The sequence below is a fragment of the Echinops telfairi genome, unplaced genomic scaffold (assembly GCF_000313985.2).
Source record: "Echinops telfairi isolate 266 unplaced genomic scaffold, ASM31398v2 ScPeMD7_443;HRSCAF=831, whole genome shotgun sequence".
NCBI lineage: Eukaryota > Metazoa > Chordata > Mammalia > Afrosoricida > Tenrecidae > Echinops > Echinops telfairi.
In genome coordinates this window covers 6,994,007-7,013,924 of record NW_022104341.1, presented here as the reverse complement: position 1 = coordinate 7,013,924, position 19,918 = coordinate 6,994,007, and the positions used below count along the sequence as shown (strand labels likewise).

Sequence of the window (19,918 nt, the reverse complement as noted above, 5' to 3'; positions counted from 1 at the left end):
TTTTCTTTGCATAAAACACTCTCTTATACGTGAGTTGCTGTGGATTTGTTTCTCCAAAGTACCTAGACTAATACAATGACTTACCCCAGTGTTGTCTCCAAACCAAGACAGGGACACAGAGCCGCTGAGGTCATCAAACACGTGCTACGAGAGAGGGGAGGGAGAAGATGAAGATGTCCACTGAGGAACGGCACCTCTTCTTTAGCTTTTGACTTCCCTCAGTGACCCAGAACTTCCTTACTGTTCAGAGTGATTAGGTTCGTTAATTAGAAGGGGACATATATCCCTAGAACAAAATTTGGGAGCGGCAGGATTTAACTATTTCACCAGAACGACAAATAATTTAGAAATCGGACTTTTCTCTCCCGCAAAGCCAGCCAAACAGCTGAGTTTTCTTCGCTGCACCAGATGGGCAGACGAGAAGAATCTATTTATTTTCCTCCAGGAGAATTAAAAATAAAGATACAGCAAAATAATCTCTTCAAAGCAGGGCTCCCAGCCCACACTGGCCCACACAATTGTAACCCAATCAGCGTAGGTGAAACCTGCGCAGGCCGCCGTGGCGGTGCAGCTGAACCGCTAGTTCCTCGCTGGGTTCCCTTCCCTTCTAGTCAAGCCTCACTCAACACCGACACGCGGCAGAAGCAAGAAGCAAACGCCAGGGCTCACGTCATCACTAACAGTGACAGTGGCGCTAACGGAGCTGTGGGGGGCGCGGGGAGACAAGGAGGGTTCAAGCTAGAGGGTGGGTGGCGGAGGGGGTGAGCTGCCATCGAGTTGACTCCGAGTCATGGTGGCCCTGGGTGTGAGGGTGGGGTCCCTCCACAGGCTCTTGGAGGAGGTGCCCTTAGTTTCCTAAGCAGACCCGTTCCAGGTGCTCTGGGTGAGTCCAAAGCACCAGCCTCTCAGCTGGCTGCTGGGCACTTACTGCGAAGCATGCTGAAAAGTCATTTCAAGGGTCACTGCAGGTAGGTGTGTTGCCTTTTGGGTACCATTCTTTTTATCTATTTGTAAAATAACATGCAAACATCCCTGCGGGATACCAATGGTTAATGCACTCAACGACCGGCCTGAAGGTCGGGAGTTGAAACCACCGCTGACACCTTGGAGGCTGGCGGAATCTGCTCCCCAGAGGCCACAGCCCTGAGGCCTCCAGGACGCCGGAGGGCGCACACACAGGGCAAATCCACTCCTGTGATGGCCCTGCAGGAAACAACCAACCATGCCATCATGAAAAGTAACGGTGGCTGAGTGCAGGAAGCAGAAGAGGGCGTGGTTTGTCTGGAGAGCCTGTGGGTGTGTTAAAATGGGCGGGGGACAGGGGACGAGAGTTGACAGTGGCACAAAGCGTGCAGACTGACTCTTCTGTGTCACTGCAGGGCTCATGTAGACAGTGATGGACTAACCGCTCTACGTGTCCAAACACTTTTTCAAACAGAAATCACACGTCGTAGTCGTTGTTTTATTCTGCACCCCGGGGGCCACCATCCTAACAGCAACAGAAGCTACACCTGACCATGATGGCAGGGTAGACATGAGAACGGGCGATCACTCAGTCTACATGCAGAGGCTCTTATGGGTCACATAATTTTGACAATCTTGTCAATTCTACCCCCTTTTAACTGATAACAAATTAGAATTAAAAAGGGCAATACATGCATTCGGCGGAGATCCCCAACAATGCAGACATGTACTTAGTGAACAGCATGCATTCGGCGGAGATCCCCAACAATGCAGATGTGTACTTAGTGAACAGCATGCATTCGGCGGAGATCCCCAACAATGCAGACGTGTACTTAGTAAACAGCAAAGGTCCATCCTCTCCCACTTCACGCCCCTGGGCCATTTCTACTCAGTGTTGACAACTAGGTTTTTTCTTTTTAAAAAGAAGACTTTCATATTATTACGACTTTTACGGTGACTATGCCCTGCCTTCCCAATATGAGAAGTCCATAGGAGCAGAAGATGTAACTTTATACTTCTCAGCACTTCCTGGGCCTGACCTACTTTGCCCACTCCTGAGCATTTGTTGAAAATAATTATATCCTTTCCAAACCACAAACGCGGCCTCAAAATAGAACATGTCTATAAATGGTGGGATGCAGCCACTTGGTCACTTCAGCCACCGATCCCAACAGAGCAGTCTGAAAAAAAAAAAAAAAGAAGAAGAAGAAGAAAGAAAACCACAACCACAACTCATCTTCTCAATTCTTCTTGCGGTCCCTCTGAACAAGCTTCTGAACCACCCTTGCCATCTCCCTTCTGGACTGGAAGCACCTTGGTAGCCAGAAGAATGCCTTATGTAATCTTTGTACTAACACACCCAGCGCCTGCCTCCCACTAGGCTTGCTCAGTAAACGCCGGCTCACTCGCACAGGCGCACACAGCTCCCCAGAGCCTCAGCAGGACAGAGAGGCTATTCATGTTGGACGGCTCACCAAGTACCTGAACAAATAGGAAGGCTGCTAGAGACATCCGGAACCAGAAGCTTAGAAACTGACACAGCACAGTGCCTTCCTTGTAAGCTATTCCACACCGAGCAAGACCACAGAGTGTCTGACAATACCTCAATGCATTCCTTAGGACGAGCAGGAACGCCCGGACCTATCACAAGTACCAGACAGACCCCATGGGCAGCAGTCATCAAAACAGAAGCTACTTCCAAGGGCAATGCTGATCACAACTAACTAGGGTCAGAGAAAAGTTCAATTGAATACGGCAATGGAATTCAAGGCTGAAGAAGCCAATCAGAACCTGCAACTTTCACTTTTCAGACAATCCTCTGCCCACGGATCCTGTGGATGCAGGAGGGCAGGGCCCACTCCCCCCAGCGCAGGGCTCTATCACAGGAGGAGGGCTCTCAGAGGTCACCAGCAACCGCAGACATCACTGCGACCATTCAAGTGGTCATAGTCCTCCTTCATCACCCAGACGCACATGGACACAGGGGCCAGGTTTTAAAGTAGACTCGCCCTTAGCCACTCCCAACAGCCCCAGTACACTTTACTTTTGAAACTGGGCGGCTGCCGTTGAGAAAACTCATCCGTCTACAGCAGAGGTTCCCAAACATATCTGAACCTTTCGGTGCGAAAAAGGGCTCAGCCACCCCCATTAGAACATTTTCATTAAAAGGAGCTTAAAACATGGAAATGGATCTGAGAGATATAATAACAACTGCTAGGTTTGGAAGATGCTATTTCCCTCAAGTCATTTTGTGCAATTCATATCCAAGCTTTAGAATCATGTTTCGATTTATTAGGCTGTGCGTAGCTACAGTTACATTTTTAAACTAACCACTTTTACCTATAATCTTACTAATCTGTAATCTTACTACTCTAAAATGGATCACAATTTTAGATCCATTTTAGTGAAATTTAACTCACTTGACTTTGAAACTCTTCATAGAATAGTAAAAATCTCCACTTTTGAACAAAACACCTAATGATTACAAATGAGCAAAGCCCACCATCAAATCGATGACTGAGGAGCTGAGTTTGGGCACTGGGGATCAGGACTTGAGTTTCTCACCCAAGACACAGAACCACAGATGCCCCCCACATTTGTACGATAGCCCACACTCCAGGAAAAGGTATGGATAAGGATCTGCTTTCTCAGCCCTCTGGACTGTTCCAGAGCCTCCCGGGAGATTGGTATTGCCAATTCGGAAAACAAGCATAATTCTTTGTATTTCATTCTCCAACACTTACTTAACTCTGGTCAAAGGACGAGAGAAGAATGAAACCAGATTCTACCTGTAGGTAAATGTTCAGATGGACAGAACAGGTCATGCAGAAAGGACACAAATCCAGCAGAGTTAGGGGCCCAGAGAGTACATTCAGCCCCATCCTTCCACGAGAGAAGAACGTGGAGGCGTGGGAAGGATGGGCACTCCACTCGAGGTCAAGACAACATTCCGAAGTGTCTAAGTGTCACCAAAAGGCCACCCGGTCAGAATAGGCTCGATGGGCGCAATGAACCTGTGACTGCATTGTAGCACACCTTAGAGCTTTCAAAAGGTGATCACCTTGAACTACAGTAACAATCACCTTGTCCGTCTCCCTCGCTGGACCCAAAGTCCACCTTGGGCATGGACCAAGGCTATTCATTTAAGCAAGTGATGCACATGACTTAGTATTAGTAGACACTCAATAATGAACAAATTGATTTCCTGTACGAATTACTGAAAAGGAGGGCGCTGACGTGAAAAGACACTGTGGGGACCCCTGTCCCCCATGACAGATTGGGGTGTGAAAGGAAAAGTTATGTCTTGAGAAGACTTCTGCCTCTGATCAAGATGGAGTAGCATGGCTCAAATTTACCTTTATGCCTAAACAATACAAATAAAAAGAAACACCTACTCCCCACCCCCACAGAAAACTACACACAATAATGGCTTTCATGACACCGGACATCAGGCAACTAAGGTAAGGTGACCAGATTTTAACATTGGTAAAGCGGGACACCATTGAAAAACTCATATCCTGGCAAAATAGCCACATGGCAGCCGAAAACTGTATATCCTAGCTTGTCGTACATTCTGTCCAAAAATTGGGACTTTTTTAAAACGCCGTGGGATGCGGGAAAAATTGTTAAAAATCGGGACTGTCCCGCTAAAAGTGGGATGTCTGGTTACCTTAAATTTAGGGCAACATGACCCCCCAGGGACAAGAAACAAACCAAGGGCACCCTACCGAGGGCCCGGTTTCCTGCCCGGAGAGAACATCCAAGCCGCAGTACAGAAAAGGGAACGCAAACAAAGCCCAGAAGTCTCTGGAGAAGAGACCAAACTTTATGTCTGAGGAGGACAGAGAGCCCGCATGGATGGCGCGCACTGAGTGGAGAGGAGGGGTGAGAGCCGCTCAGAAGGGACTCTGGGGTCCCGGGGCCCCTCTGATGGTCACTTGTTTAGTGGGCCGCAATGGAACAGGATTTGGAACTCTCACGGGTCCAGGATAGCTCCTGTTCACAGGCAGAGTCGCAAAATTATTTCATGGGAAATCAGAGTCAGAGGAGTTTTGCAGTTGTGGAGAACAATTAGTCCTAGTCTAAATGTGGTTCTGCTTAGTCCTGAAAAAGCCGAAAAAGAAGACGGAAATGGCGCAAACGGTTTCTAAGTAACCATGTCCCAGAACAAAGTCCAGGAATAATTACAGGAATACAAAATATCCTGCCCCAACAAGGGGAAATCCATAGAGCAGTCTATGGAAAACCGCCAGCACGCAAAGAACCAAGAACACAGGACCCAGAGAACAACACTGACCAGACAACGAGGAGACAATGGCACTAAAAGTCAAAATTGTACCTCACGTGTTCAAAAAGCGAGAGAATAAATTAAGACTGCTTGGGGAAACATGCTGTTGTTGTCAGGTACTGTCAGGTTGGTCTGACGCACAGGGAGCCCACACAACCGAGCACAACACGGCCCGTCTCACAACGGCGTCGTGTTTGGGCCCCAGGCTGCAGCACTGTCATCTCAGCAAGGTCTTCCTCTTTGTCCTGAGCCTCTGTGTTGCCAAGCATGAAGCCTTTTTCCAGGGGCGGCCCCTCCTGGGAAAGCGTCTAGAGCGTGTGAGATGACGTCTCACCCTGCTTGCTTCCAAGGCCCTTCTCGCTGTACTTGGTCCGAGACAGGTTTGTCTGCTGTCTGGCAGGCAGCCCACACTACTTCCAGCATTCCTCACCAGCACCACAGCCGAGAAGCACAGTCTTCCCAGGTGCACGTTAGCCCCGATGGCAGCTCCGCTCGTTCGCCCTTCTTTAAGCAGATCTGTGCAACCGACCTGCCCAGAGAGATGCTTCCTTCGATTTCTGACTGCGGCTTCCAGTGCACTGATGGTGGGAAGATGCCCTGACAACTTCACGGAAGACACCAAGAAACTACAACTGGAATTCTAGAGATGAAAACGACAATGTCTAAGATGAAATGCATACTAGACAGGATTAACAGGAAATGTATGTTGCAGAAAAGGAGTGGTGCACTAGAGGAGACAGCAATAGAAACCCTTCAAAGGAAGAGAAAGGGGGACAAGTCAGAAAAAAGTAACAGTATCAGTGAGCGGTAGGCCAATTTTTAGCAAACAAATAGGCACCTAATTGGATTCTTTGCAGGAGGTTGGGGGGATTTAGAAAAAAATAATGTAAGAAATCATGGCCCGAAATGTCCCAAATTTAAGAAAAACGAACTTCAGGGATTTAAGAATGTCAACAACCCCCAAGCTCCACAAACGCGATGAAAACTACACCAAGGCACACCATGTTCAAACTGCTCAAAAGCAGTGATGGGGAAACTCTCACGAGCAGTCAAGGAGAAAAAAATGGCCTTATGAACAGAGGACAGGGCCCGGCAACAGTGCAAGTCCGAAGCCAGTGCGGCAACATCGCCAAAATAAGGGGCAGAGAAGCGCTTCACCTGGAATTCTGTACCAGTGAAACAGCTTTCGAACTAACGTGTACGTTACCTGCAACTCTCCACCTGTCGCCGTCCTTCCTCCTAGATGTTTCTCTAAGCTGTGCACCCTGGTAAATACGTGTTCACATAAATGTCACCCATTACAAGAGGCAGAGAATAGTTTCTTTAATAGAGGGTGCTAGGATCTCCGGACACCACAGAATACAGCTGGACCCCTCTTTCACAACATATACAAAAATTAACTCAAAATGGATGAATTACCTCAATGTCAGAACTAAAGCCATAAAACCCTCAGAACAAAACAGAGGGGTAATAAGCACTTCAGAATCTCAGTTTGACAATGGGTTCTTAGACGACACCACAAAAGCAGAAGCAACAAAAGAAAAATTACATTGAACTTCCTCAAAATGGAAACTTTGTTCATCAAAGTTCACCATCAATTTAGTGAAAAGACATAATATAGAATGAGAGCAAATAATTTGGGCGCCACGTATAAGATAAAGATCTAATGTCCAAAAACTATAAAGAGCTTCTGCAACTTCACAAAAAGACAATCAAAACATGGGCAAAGGACTTGAGACTTTTCACCAAGGAAGAGATACAACTGGACAATAAACACATGTAAAGATGCTCAATCTAATTAGTCACTAGGAAAATGCAAACTGAAATGACAAAGAGTTACCACTTTGGAGCCTACTAAACCAAGACCAAACCCTCCCTGCCCTCGGCTACTCCAATTCAGTGGCACCGTGAGGCAGTGCCGAAATCTTCATGGGAAGAGCAGAAAGCTCACCTTCCTCACCTGGGGCAGCTGGGGGCTTGAAAGAATGAAATAGCCTTGCAGTCAGCAGGCAGGCTTGTGAATGACTGTGCCACGGGTCTCCTGGCCTCTCAGCCCCAGAATGGCCATAGCAGAAACCCAGAACACAAGTACTGACAAGAACGTAGGCATGTGAGAACCCTCACCCACTGCTGGCAGGCTTTCTGAGAGGGCCAGCTGCTCGGACGTTCTCAAAAAGTTCGGCCAAAGTGTTTAGAAAATAATGATGGCAACACATGTACAAACATGCGTGAAACAACTGATGTATAGCTTGTTTTAAGAGCCCCAGCAAAATGACCTTTTAATAAAAATATATATTCATCTTTAATTTTAAAAAAGAAACGAAAAGTGAAGCCACAGGACCCAGTAGTACCACTCAGGTATATCTATACCCTAGAGACTGAAAGCAGAGTTTGAACAGATACTTACACATCAATGAAAATTGTGGCGTTAGCCACAAAACCCAAAAGGTGAAAGACAACCCAAGTGTTCCATCAATGCATTCCACTCAAGCTCTGTGGGTCTGCAAACCCAGTTCCGGAGTGCCAGGGGCATCCCACTCCAATAAGCCTCAGCCTGAAGGCCCTCAGCCCCCTCCATGAATCAGCAAGTTCTGCCCCCTCCTCCCCAATTAAGTGTCTAGAGCAGGGGTTGGTCCTCAACCCTCCTAGTGCGGTGACCCTTTAATACAGCTCCTCATGTCGTGGTGACCCCCCACCATAAAATTATTTTCGTTGCTTCTCCATAACTGTAATTTTGATACTGTTATGAATCATCATGTAAATATCTGAAATGCAGGATGCATTATCATTGTTACAAATTGAACATAATCAGAGTGATTAATCACAAAACAATATGCAATTACATATTGTGAAATATTTATTTCTAATGACAAATAAATGAAATTTTTTCTTGAAGCATGGTGTAGCATGGGTAACAGTCTTCACGCTGGGTACTCCTATGTGGGTGCATCTGCATGTGGGCGGGCCCGCCTGGAGATAAATAGAGTGGTGTCTCGGTTCCTACGACCATCGGAAATATGTTTTCCGATGGTCTTAGGCTACCCCAGTGCAAAGGTTGTTCAACCCCCAAAGGGGTCGCAACCCACAGGTTGAGAACCACTGGCCCAGAGGAACCCCACTCCACAAGCCGGCCTCCTCCCACACCCCCAAAGCACTCAGCTTTACAGGCTCTGTGGCAGGGAAGCCCATTGCTGGGTCCCTGCTCTGGCTCCCGGTTCTGCTGCTGCTCTCTGACTTCCTCAGTCAAAGCTGTCTTTGGTATCGAAGAGATTCACCGCACAGGTATCTTGGGGTCCAGAGGATGGTGCACCCCTGACTCCTGCTGGTAGTGAAATCCTCACCGCCTCCCCGGCTTCTCAGAGGGCTCATTTTGTAGCCAGCTGGATGGCCACCCAATGAATCCGGTTAAGAATTACTCACCAGTGAATCCTACTTTCTTACCCAGGCCTGTGCAGATGATTGCTTGGTAGGAGTTACAGAGACTTTGACTAGAAGAGCCAAATTAAATAATTCACTGCCCCTGCACAGGTATTATTCTTACAGCACTGAAGTATTCCTTCTACTCTACCCGTGTATTTGTCGCTCTCTCAAGTTCTGAATTCTTGGATGGCGAGCAAGGATTTCATATTATCCATCAGGCCTAGAGGGTGACCTCATCTATGGAACTCAGTGACGAGGCTGGAGGGGTGCATGAGACCACATCTGACCTCCTCCAGCTACGGGGGCGGGGCGGGGGGGGGCACGGGACACCCTCCCCCCCTCACCTAAGAGCACACTTGAAAAGGCAGGCAGACCAGGAGTCGAGAACAGAGGACTCGAGACAGGCCATGGCTCTGAGACACTCTTTGAACCTCGAACCGCCCCCAAGACCACTTTCTCGTGCAGCAGCACAGTGACACACTCAATGAAGAACAACACCCGGAAAAGCTGACTTTCTCTAAAAAACCCTCTGTATGAGAGGAGCACAAGGTCAACAATTACTCAGAAGTAACGACGAGGCCGTAAGGGGGCAGGAACGACAGGCTGCAAGGGGACAGAACACCATGAAAGCGACTGCTGGCACATTATGGTAAACAGGGTTACTGTCATGGAGCAACTGGTGCAGAACATGCCCAATGGGAACCTACCTTGACATTTAAACTTTTGCCAAGGGTCCAATAGATGCTATCTTAAAACAAACAAAACCCCGTTAGGATCAGCACGTCCATTGGAAAGACCCAAAGAAAGTGAAGACGAACCCACAGTCCCTTACTCAGAAAGGAATGGGCTCCAACAGAAACAGGTAGCCAGCCGGTAACTTAGGGTTCAAATGTTCTAATCCAGGCAAAGACAGACGAGTACAAGAAATATGAGCAGAGGGTACACTCTGTGGCTATAAAAACTGAAAAGCAGAATTATCCTTTTAAGAAGAAAAGACCCAAATCTCCTATATAGTATTACCAATGACTATGCAAGAATAGTAAAATAATGAACCATATAAAAACACTAGAGGAGTCCAGCCAACAGCTAGGAGAAGGGAATGCCTACCTCAAGTACTGGCCTAAACACAAAAAAGTGAGTAGTTAGTTGTATACAAAACCACTGAAAGAAGGGGGTGAGGATGGCTGAAGCATGCTTTATTTCTGGTAAACCACAGCTATGCTGCTGTGATGTCACCTGCCTAACACATAGATCACTTAGCATTCAGAGAGCAGGGGCTGGCCAGCATGAACTGGCCAGGAGTTGGTCAAAGTCTGATTAGAAGTAGGCCAACAAGAAGGGTACCATGTCAAGATGCGATTAGTGTAATTAACAATCCAGAAGCCATAGAGAGGCTGCAGAGCAAACACAGTAATCGATATGGTTTGTGGGTTAGGTGTCTAGCTACTAACCACAAGGTCAGGGGTTCAAAGCACCAGTCAGTCTTCAGGAGGAAGTAAGGCTGTCTGCTTCCCTAAAGATGGACAATTTCAGGAACGCTGCACAGGGATGCTCTGGGTCCAAGCAGATTCCACGATAGCGGATTTGGTTCAGAATATCACACTCTAGGTAGCTCAGAGCCCAGATGTTCTAGACCAGGTTTCTTTCTCAAACTTCCTCATGCCGCGACCCTTTCATACAGTTCCTCATGTTGCGGTGACCCCAACCATAAAATTATTTTCATTGCTACTTCAAAACCGTAATTTTGCTATTCTTATGAATCGGGCGACCCCCGTGAAAGCGTCACAAGCCACAGGTTGAGAACCGCTGTTCTGGACAATACAATGTCAGCTTGATTCCATCAGTAGAAAAGCATGAAACTACTGCTACTTGCAGAGAGACGTGTTATCCCCAGTATGTAGTGGTCATCCTCTGTACCCCAGAACCTCCACTCCATCCGCACTCAGGACTCATAGGAGCCTGTAAGGCAGAGCATAACTGCCCCGAAGGGTTTCAAGGCTGTAAATCTGGCTGGAAACAGACTGCCACATCTTTCGTCCAGTGAACGGCCAATGGGTTTGAAACACCAACCTTTTTGGTTAGCCACTGAGAGTTTTAACCACTGTGCCACCGGGGCTCTTGTCCTCCACACACAGGAAGCAAACAGTCTGCTTCCAAACCCCAAAAGGGTCTTGGTGATGCAGAGGTTAAGCACTCATTGTTAACTAAAGTCAGGAATTTGAACCCACCAGCCACAGGTGGAGGTGTGAAACTTCCTTAATACAGGACCAGTTCACACAGGCATCTTTGCCAAGTTAACCTATCTGCCATCTCTTGAGGCATGCACTGTGAGGCCGGCCTCTGCGCCAACAGGAAGAGATTGCAGGAAAAGTTCTCAGCTTAGCACAGGGGTTGCCAAAAGCTTATGCCCTTTCCAAATTTCTTAACCCACCTCTGGTCATCCCTGTGCGAATCAAAGGTGTGAAGCTACGTGCTTCCCAATTCCTTTTTGCTTTCTGATTTCCAAAGGGAAAGGGTGCTAACACCGGGGGTACAGAAGGCCTCAGAGTGGATAACTTGATTTCCACGATAGAGATGACAACGATCCAGTTCAATAATTCAATCTGCCAAGATCAGGCTCAGCAGGCCACACAGCGTCCTCGCCGGCACACTCCTCACGCCTGTCCCTCTCTGTGTCCAGCCAACCATGGCTTCCAAGTGTGCGGCCCACGGACGCCCACAGCTCCATCACAACACACCAACGCTTGGAACGCCAAGTGCACAGAGCTGGAGGAACTTGGCTCTAACTAATCTTAACAAATACAACCCCTCCCCACATCTCCCAAGTACTTGAAAGCACCCGGCCCCCCTCCGTGTCCCCAGGAGACAAGAGTTTGAAAGACTCACGTGCCTGCTTAGTATTAGAAAAGAGCAATTTTCATCACCAGCTTGACTGAAGTTGGTGAATACCGGCTCCTAGGAACTGGCAGGTGATCAGCATTTACTTCATGAAGGGTGGTGAGAACATACTGTCAGGAGAGAGCAGGCCATGTTTGGTCAAGTGGAGGGGCAGGGAAAAAGAGGAAGGCCCTCATGAGATGGGTTGGCCTTGTGGCTGCAACAGTGGCTCAGGCACTGGGACACTTGTGAGGATGGTGCAGGGCTGGGCAGTGGTTCTCTCTGCTGTGTATGAAGTCACTGTGGGTCAGAACCACCACCTCTATGGCACCTAACACCACCACTGCCGCCTCCGCTGCCCACCTGCTGCGGCATAATATACACTTTCAGCACACCTATCTTGGAAAGAAGTAAGACCGAGACAGGAAATAAAAACTTATCTATAAAATATGTGTGTGTGAAAGACATACGGGCCCCTACCTCTCCCCCTTTTCTGTCAACAGCGTGCCTGACACAGGACCAAACTCGGCCTCGAGGAACAAAACTGCACCCAGGACTGAGCTTTCCTGCAGCGCGTGATCACGTTAGCTTTTAAATAAGCAGTTTAAAAAGGGGGGGGGGGTGTTAATAAAATATTGGAACCACGTGCTATTTAGAAAAAAAATATTAAAATTTGACTTCTAACTCCTTTCTACTCGCACCATAGACAAAGATCTAAATATAAAAAGTTAAATTATAAAAATACTAAGAAACTCACAGTCAATGTTATTGAGTCGATTCTGGCTCAAAGCAACCCCATAAACAGAGTAGTAGTACTGGCCCTGGGTGTTTCCAAGACTGTAAATCTTCACAGAAGTAGAAAGCCTCATCTTTCTCTTGTGGAGGGGCTGGTGGTTTTGAACTGCTGACCCTGTGGTTAGCAACCCAATGCCTAACCCACTATGCCACCAGTGAGTATTTTTATAATACTAGAATTTGAAGACTTTTACAAAGAATTAAACAAAAATAAAAATTCACACATAAAACAGCCATTATTTGACTATATAAAATGCTTAAATAGCAAAGCACCAAAAAGAAAACAGAGATAAAAAATAATTTTTTAAAAAACTGGAAATTAAAAGTTGATATAGAAAAGGTTTTCAAATCAGTAAGAAAGAAAAAACTCTCAAAAGAAACAAGAGAGGAGAGTGTTATAGATGGAATATGTTCCCCAAACATGTGCTGGTCCTAACCTCTGATATCCGTGGATGGAACCCCAGTTAGGTATAGGGTTTCTCTTACGCTAGTGGTAGCTAACGCTGATTTCCTTATGCTAACGTGAGATGTGAGCAATACATGGTGTTTCTTAAACCCGTCACTTTTGAGATATGAAAAAAGCAGATGAAGCACAGAAGCAAACAAGCCCAGACAAAAAGCTGGAAAGAGACACGGTCCTTCCCCCAGAGCTGATAGAGAAGCAGCCTTCCTTCCCCCAGCGCTGGTGCCCTGCACTGGGACTTCCCGCTTCCTCGGGGTGAGCACAGTTCTGCTTGTGCAAGCCACCTACTCTCAAAGTCTTTCTGCTGCAGCATGTACACTAGACAAGGGAGGCAGGGAACCAAACTCTCACAGGGACCCTACAGGGCAGGAGAGAGACGCTTCTCACACTCTACGCAGCCAGAGGCCTCGTTCTTGCACGGAGCACCAGATGGTTTAAACTGCCGACTGCGTGGTTAGCAGCCCGACGCAGCCTCCACGCCACCAGGGCTCCTTGTGAAGGTAGAGACGAACAAGGGATTCACAGAAGAACAAAAGGTGGCCAGTCGGCATATACAAAGCTGTTCAGTCCCCTAATAAGCACAGAAAAACGATCTGATGAAAGGGTTCACCGTTCGCACCAGGGAAGAGTGATTGAAAGCTTGACAAGACACACTCAGGGAAGGGTGGAGGCCAGAAAGCCTTGTCAGCTACCCAGTGACCACTTTTCTGGGGCGTGGCAACGTGGTGATGGGACTGAGAACTGAAAGCGGCTCTTTCACGTGTTGCCCCTGAAACCGCAACCCAGCCCCGCGAGGTGACCCTACACCTGGATCTCGTGGGTGGAGGGAGGAGCAGTGTGGCTACATGAATGCCGGACGCGTACCACGGCTCCCGAAAGTGTGTGATGGCATCGCGAGATGCTCACCGCGTGTGAGCAAGAAGCTGCTTTCAGAAAGACCTGTGAGAGAGGGAGGGAGGGAGTGTGTGTGTGTGTGTGTGTGTGTATCTCTAAGAAAAGATCCCTGGAAGGAGGTACCATCTATAAATGGTAGAAATTGTGTAGCTTTTCTGGAGTGACCAGGTTACTGCCCACTGCATCCCCAATGAGCAGGAATTATTTTTTGAAAAAACATTAGCTACATAAGCCATCTGAATTTTGATAAAAATATATCTGAAAGGTTGATGTAAAAATGCACATTGTGAACCTTATTTGTACTACCCTGGCTAACAGGTGTGGCCTAGTTACAGGCTGGGCGGAGGACGCCCTGTGACCCCAGCCCTCACAAAGGTGGTGACAGAGGGCCGCTCCGGGACCCTGCTTTCCAGCAACAATGGGGCAGACTGAGGGTGGACTGCCTACCACCGTCCTTAACATCCATCTCAGGACCCTCGAGTGCTTTCCTCGAGCCACAGTCAGACTTGTGCCCTCACCTGGTGAGCAGCGGTTCCCAATCCCCCAGATGGCACTGCCGGCCGGCCTCTGTCCCCACAGGGGAGCTCTGGCAGCAGGGACCTTGGCTGGCATTTGTCGTCTCATCCAACTGCCAAGCAGGCTTCCAGGAACTCGTTATGTAAGGAAGCCGGGGCGGCTGGGACTGCACCCACCTGATGCAGAGGCTGCAGGGGCCGAGCACGAAGCACACGCACCCATGCCCATGCTCACACGCTAACCCCTCCTTCGGTCTGGAAATGAGGACCCCAGTCTTTGTGGAAATGACTTGTGTCCACGTCTAATGAAACTAGAAGCATTATCGAATGACCGCTACTGTAACTCGGAGAACAAGACAGCTGGCCTTGAACAGGTCGAGCAGCTGAGTTTGGAAAACAACTCTGTCATGAGACACTCCTGGCTCCCTCCAGTTCCACGGCTGACCCGGAGTACAGTGCCCAGATCGAGCTCGGGCACCACCGGGGTGAGCCCGTTCTCCCACGTGACCCATCAGGACCAGCCTCCATGGTGAGCCAGGAAGGGCCTGCGTGCAGGGAGGGCCTCCCTCCTCCCGAGCCCTCTCTGGGGCCCTGAGAGAACAGCCGAGAAGTTGCCACTCCGCAGGCATCTTCCGGAGGCCGAGACCAGGCAGACATTTAACCAGTGGGGCACTGGACCTCTGAGAGACCGGCAGCACCGTGGACAGGGGTCAACGAAGGGAAGAAACCCAACCCAGGCTGGGAGAAGCAGACACAGCAAATGGCCCCTTCTGGGGATTCAGAAGAAAACCTGCTCCTCGACTTCCAGGGCTAAGGAGCCCGGTACGCGGCTCCAGCCCGGCATGCTAACCAAAACACGGAGGGGGGGCGGGGCGGGGGACACCCACGAGTCGCTCTGTGGGGAAAGTTGTGGCCACGTCTGCTTCCCGAAGGCTTCACATCCTTGGCACCTCGGGGGGCAGTCCACGTCATGGCAGTGGGCACTCAAAGGGAGAAGAGCCAAAGGAGGTAACGTGAAAGGCAGGCGGTGGCCGAGCCCACGCGGACGACCACACCCGAGCCTCTCGGAGGGCCCGCCTGAGTGGCACTGAGCAGACCTGCTCAGTGCTTGTCCTGGGGGTCAGCCTTAGGGACGTAGAGGGCGAGTCACCAACACTTAAGCTAGCAGTCCCCTCACCCAGGGACGACGGCCATGGTGAGCCCCTCAAGAGCGAGGCTTGAAGAGTGAGGAGGCTGCCCAACCTCGAGGCAGGGAGGACGGGGGGCAGGGAGCAGCCTGGTGGTGTTCCCTGGGGCCGGCAGGCCATCTGACCAGGACACAGAGCTACAGGAAAGTAAGGTGCCCCTCAGGCCCTCACATGTGAGCCCAAAGTAAGATTCCCAATGTCCCCGTGCTCACTGAGACTAATATTAGCAGCGGCAGCAGCAGCGACAACCTAAACGTAACATTGTGTCTACATTTTTAAACCCATTCAATTATTCCGTTTCCCGAGAGCACGATGATACAGAAGGGAGCACGGGGCTGAGACTCGGCTGGCCTGAATCGCACTGTCCGATCTGTGGGGAGAGAGCAGGGTGGACTTGGTCAGCACAACCTCACCGCACCCCGGAGGTCCTCAAGCCCACCCTCCCCACACACACCACCCACCCACCCCCGGAAACCCAATGTCTCAGCTGTAATTTACCACTGGTCTGCTGTTCCACTGCGATGGCCCTGGCTTGGGGTTTGTGTGGTTGTTCTGTTTTGCTTCAAAGTCGGCTCCGGCTCCACAATCCTTCAGTGCGAACAGGAGAGACCAACAGCAACCCCCACTCCTAGAAACCTCGCGTCCCCATGGCCACTGACCGGAAGGGAGCGAGGAGGGAAAACAGACGCCGCCGTCCACACTATGACCGTCTGCGCATCCACCCCCCTCCCGGGGACCGGCAACCACCACGTGGCTTCCATCCACTAACTTGTTCGAACCTCCGGGACAAGGACTCTGCTTTCTTAGTTTACAGAAGCAGCAGGTCATCTGAGGGGTGGTCTACCTGGAGGCAGGCAGAGACAGCAGCAAGGAGAACAAGCTACTGCCAGGGGGGACTGGTGCTGGGGGGCAACAGTGAGCTGAAACATGCGATGGCGGCCTGGGCATCTAAGTCTGGGTCATTCACAGCGAGAGAACACCCGCACTGTCCCTCAACACTGCAATGCAACCACAATAACCATGCGAGTCGCCATACGGAATAAGCTAACCACACTTAAGTGATTCAGGGTCATACTGTGGGGTAGGAGGGCGGGGAAGTATTTCACAAGGATGTCCTTTTTTTTTTTTTTAATTTGGCATTTGAAAGCACAGTCTTAGTTGTGTGTTTTTCAAATTCACTAACGTGAAACAGTTCACCCCCACCCCCCATCACACATACTCAGGTTAGTCAAAAAGCCCGATAAGTAAGCGAAATGTCAGAACGTTTTAACATTTAGCTCCACATCTTAGCCCCATTTAAAAGAGGAGGTGACTAAGCACTACACCCCTGTTGTCGGCTGATGGTGTCACAGTAGGACAATAAAGGCTCATTGTCTCGCTTGAGCACAAGCCGCTGGGCTCCTTCCAGGTCCTGAGCACACCAGGCTCTCTCGTCCCAGGGCCTCTGAACAGGCTGGGAACAAAATAACCACTGCCACGGAGTGGATGCTGACTCACAGCCACCCTCTAGCCTAGGCAGAACTGCCCGTGTGGGTTTCGGAGGCTGGAACTTTATGGGAACAGAAAGCCTCAAGTTTCTCCCTGGCCTGGGACACTCCTGGAAAAATCCTCATAGTCAGGCATCCTTTGAGCTGTTTCTCAGCAAGGCGTTCCTAATTCCCCAGAATGAAACTACCTCTACGACTCTCCTGCCGTGTTTGGGCCGGGTCCAGACCATGCATCCGCCTCCCCCAGCTCTCCTGAAAGATAGCCTGCTGGACTGTGTGGCCCCTTCCCAATGCCTCTCAAGGGCACAGCTGGACTGTGCAGTCCCTGCCCCCAGCATTCCAAGGAGCTTATCTCTCCAGGCCGGGTCAGTACAGCCCCTTCCCTCAGTGGTCCGGGATGATTTACTCACAGACCACGTCCTGACTCAGACCTGCACCTGCAGCCCCAGAAGGCCCTCCTTCCCCTCATCAGTACATACGTCCTTGGCTCAAGCCCTACATGTGTCCCACTGCCTCACTGCCAGGCACCACTTCCCTGACCTAACTCGTTGGGTCTCGGAACCCGCCCAGGGGCTCAAGATGCCCCCGCCCCTTTCTCTGCTCTCCCTTCCCTCCCGGGAGTTCTTTTCCTGCCTCAATAAAATCTTTCTCAACTTCACGTTCCTGGCTAAATTCTATCTCTGTTCTGCGCCTGTCTCCAACCTCTTATCTTGGTGCTGAAAGACCCAGGAGCGACAGGAAGGGCCTCTGTGCTGCCCCAGCCCTCCTCTGGCCAGTGCGCAGGCCCGTCCTCGTTTTCAACGTCTCCTGCGGTGCACTTACTTCTTCTTAGTCCTTGTTGAATAGTGATGTGTTGAATGCCCATCTTGTCTACTAGTCCGTATGCTCTTAAAAAAACAGGGATAATCTTGTCTAATCTGTTCCACAACAGTTCATTGTTACACACTCTTAAGCACCCAGTACAATGACTTAACAGGTGATAGGAATGCAATTACTGAGCAACAATAGTGTGTAACTTTTACAGAGTACTTCCTAAATACCCGGGTGAGTCAAAAAGTATTGCTACTGACTTGTACAAACCCTTATTGAAGTATCAGAGCATGAGAGGAGCCCTGGTGGCGGAACGGTTACACTTTGGCTATTAACGGCAAGGTCAGCAGTTTGAAACCAACAGCCACTCTGCAGTAAAAAAGACAAGGCCTTCTCCTGTGACGAGCTAGAGTCTCAGACATGCACCAGCATACTGCTCTGTCTTACAGGCCCGTTAGAGTCGGAATCAACTCCAGGGCAGTGAGTGAGGGGTTGTTGTTTCTCAATCACAACATGAAGCGGTTGTTTCTTGCCCCGTCCTCCCTCTAAGCCTGTATACTTCTGAAGCTGGTGCTTCCAGCTCTCTGCCCTTTCCCAAAGAATTCCGCACGCTGGGACGGACACCACAACAAAATGGCAGCTTTAGCATCTCAAGGGACTCTGACCATATTCATTGTAAATGCTCCTTGAGTTTTAAGGATGTAAAAAAATCTAAGGGGCAAGGATCAAGGCTGCAGGAGAGGTGGGGCCAGGTTTCTCAAAGAAATCCTCATAGGACAAAAGATAAACAAATTTAAAAAAATAATTAAATAAATACATGAGTAGAAGGAAATGCTCACAGGACAGACCTTGCTAGGGCTGTCAACTCGAAGGAGGCCAGGTGCGCTGTCGTGATAAAGAAGCTTCTCAGGACACCTCTTTTGACTGACATCTCCTCAGTGCGCGGTTCCATTTTCTCATCATTTCTCCACCCACCATCACCCCACGTTCAAGGAAATCAATCATTCTTGTTGCTCCGTGCCATTGAACTGGCTCTGTCCTATGAGCCCAGTGTGCAGCAGACTCAGACCACACCCAGCCCAGGGGCTCCCGCACATCCAAGCCCACTGTTGCAGCCACCATGCCAGCTCATCCTGCTGAGGGGCTTCCTCGTTTTCACCAAGCATGACCTCCTTGTCCAGGTCCTGATGACGTGACCAAAGTATGCGAGGCACCCACCAGGACCTTTGTAGCTGATCTCTCTGCCTTGCATGGAACAAGGCCCAGCAGATCCCCTCTGGAGTTCCTGTGTTGGCTAGACCTTGCTCTCTGGGTCATCTTGGTAAATCCGACATTCATCCCTGATTATGACCAGGACTATAAAATCATCTTCCTTAATTTCGAGCTTGCATAAAAGACTGGTGGAAAAATCAGCTCTGAGGATGAAAATAACAAGAATCCAGAGTTTGTAATTCTAATAAACTAAGGCAGAGTGGAGGTGAAGAAAATTTGTTATTAAGGTACCAGCGGTCTTATTTTCTTGAAATTATTTATAACTATTTGCAAAGAACAACATATACTTAAACCTATTCAAGTCGGATGGCAGGGCTCTCATGATGGGGCAGGGACGTGCACAGCTTCAAGCAGGACACTCAGAAAACGAGCCTCTCCCTCATCCAGCCCTTTTTAAAAACCTCCTGAGTCTGAGGACATACGTAGTACACAGTTCTTTTGTGTGTGTGTGTGTGTGTGTGTGTGTGTTATGGGAATTAGTTTCTTTCTTTTTTTTAATCATTTTATTAGGGGCTCATACAACTCTTATCACAATCCATACACACATCAATTGTGTAAAGCGCATTTGTACATTCATTGCCCTCATCACTCTCAAAACATCTCCTCTCCACCTAAGCCCCCAGGCATTAGGTCCCCATTTACCCCCTCCCTCCCTGCTCCCCCTCCCTCATGAGCCTTTGATAATTTATAAATTGTTATTTTGTCATACCTTGTCCTGTCCGACATCTCCCTTCACGTCTCCCTTCACCCACTTTCCGGCCGGCCGGCCCCCAGGGAGGAGGTCACATATAGTTCATTGTAATCGGTTCTCTTTCCTACCCTCTCCCTCTACCCTCCCTGTTTCGCCACTCACACCACTGATCCTGTAGGGCTCATCCGCCCTGGATTCCCTTTATTTCCAGTTCCTATCTGTACCAGTGTACATCCTCTGGTCTAGCCAGACTTGC

The 19,918-nt window shown here is 49.3% G+C and overlaps 1 protein-coding gene across 1 annotated transcript in view; it reads right to left on the bottom strand.

The window, feature by feature from the left end:
• Positions 1 to 18,821, bottom strand: part of SORT1 (sortilin 1) — a 60,183-nt gene extending 41,362 nt beyond the window's left edge. Inside the window, exons 1-3 of the mRNA XM_045292014.1 lie at positions 18,774 to 18,821; positions 15,901 to 15,990; positions 85 to 144 (exon numbers count right to left, since the gene is read on the bottom strand). Coding sequence (XP_045147949.1) covers positions 85 to 144; positions 15,901 to 15,990; positions 18,774 to 18,821 — 198 coding nt within the window. The remainder of the gene's footprint in view (positions 1 to 84; positions 145 to 15,900; positions 15,991 to 18,773) is intronic.
• Positions 18,822 to 19,918: the final 1,097 nt, after the last annotated feature.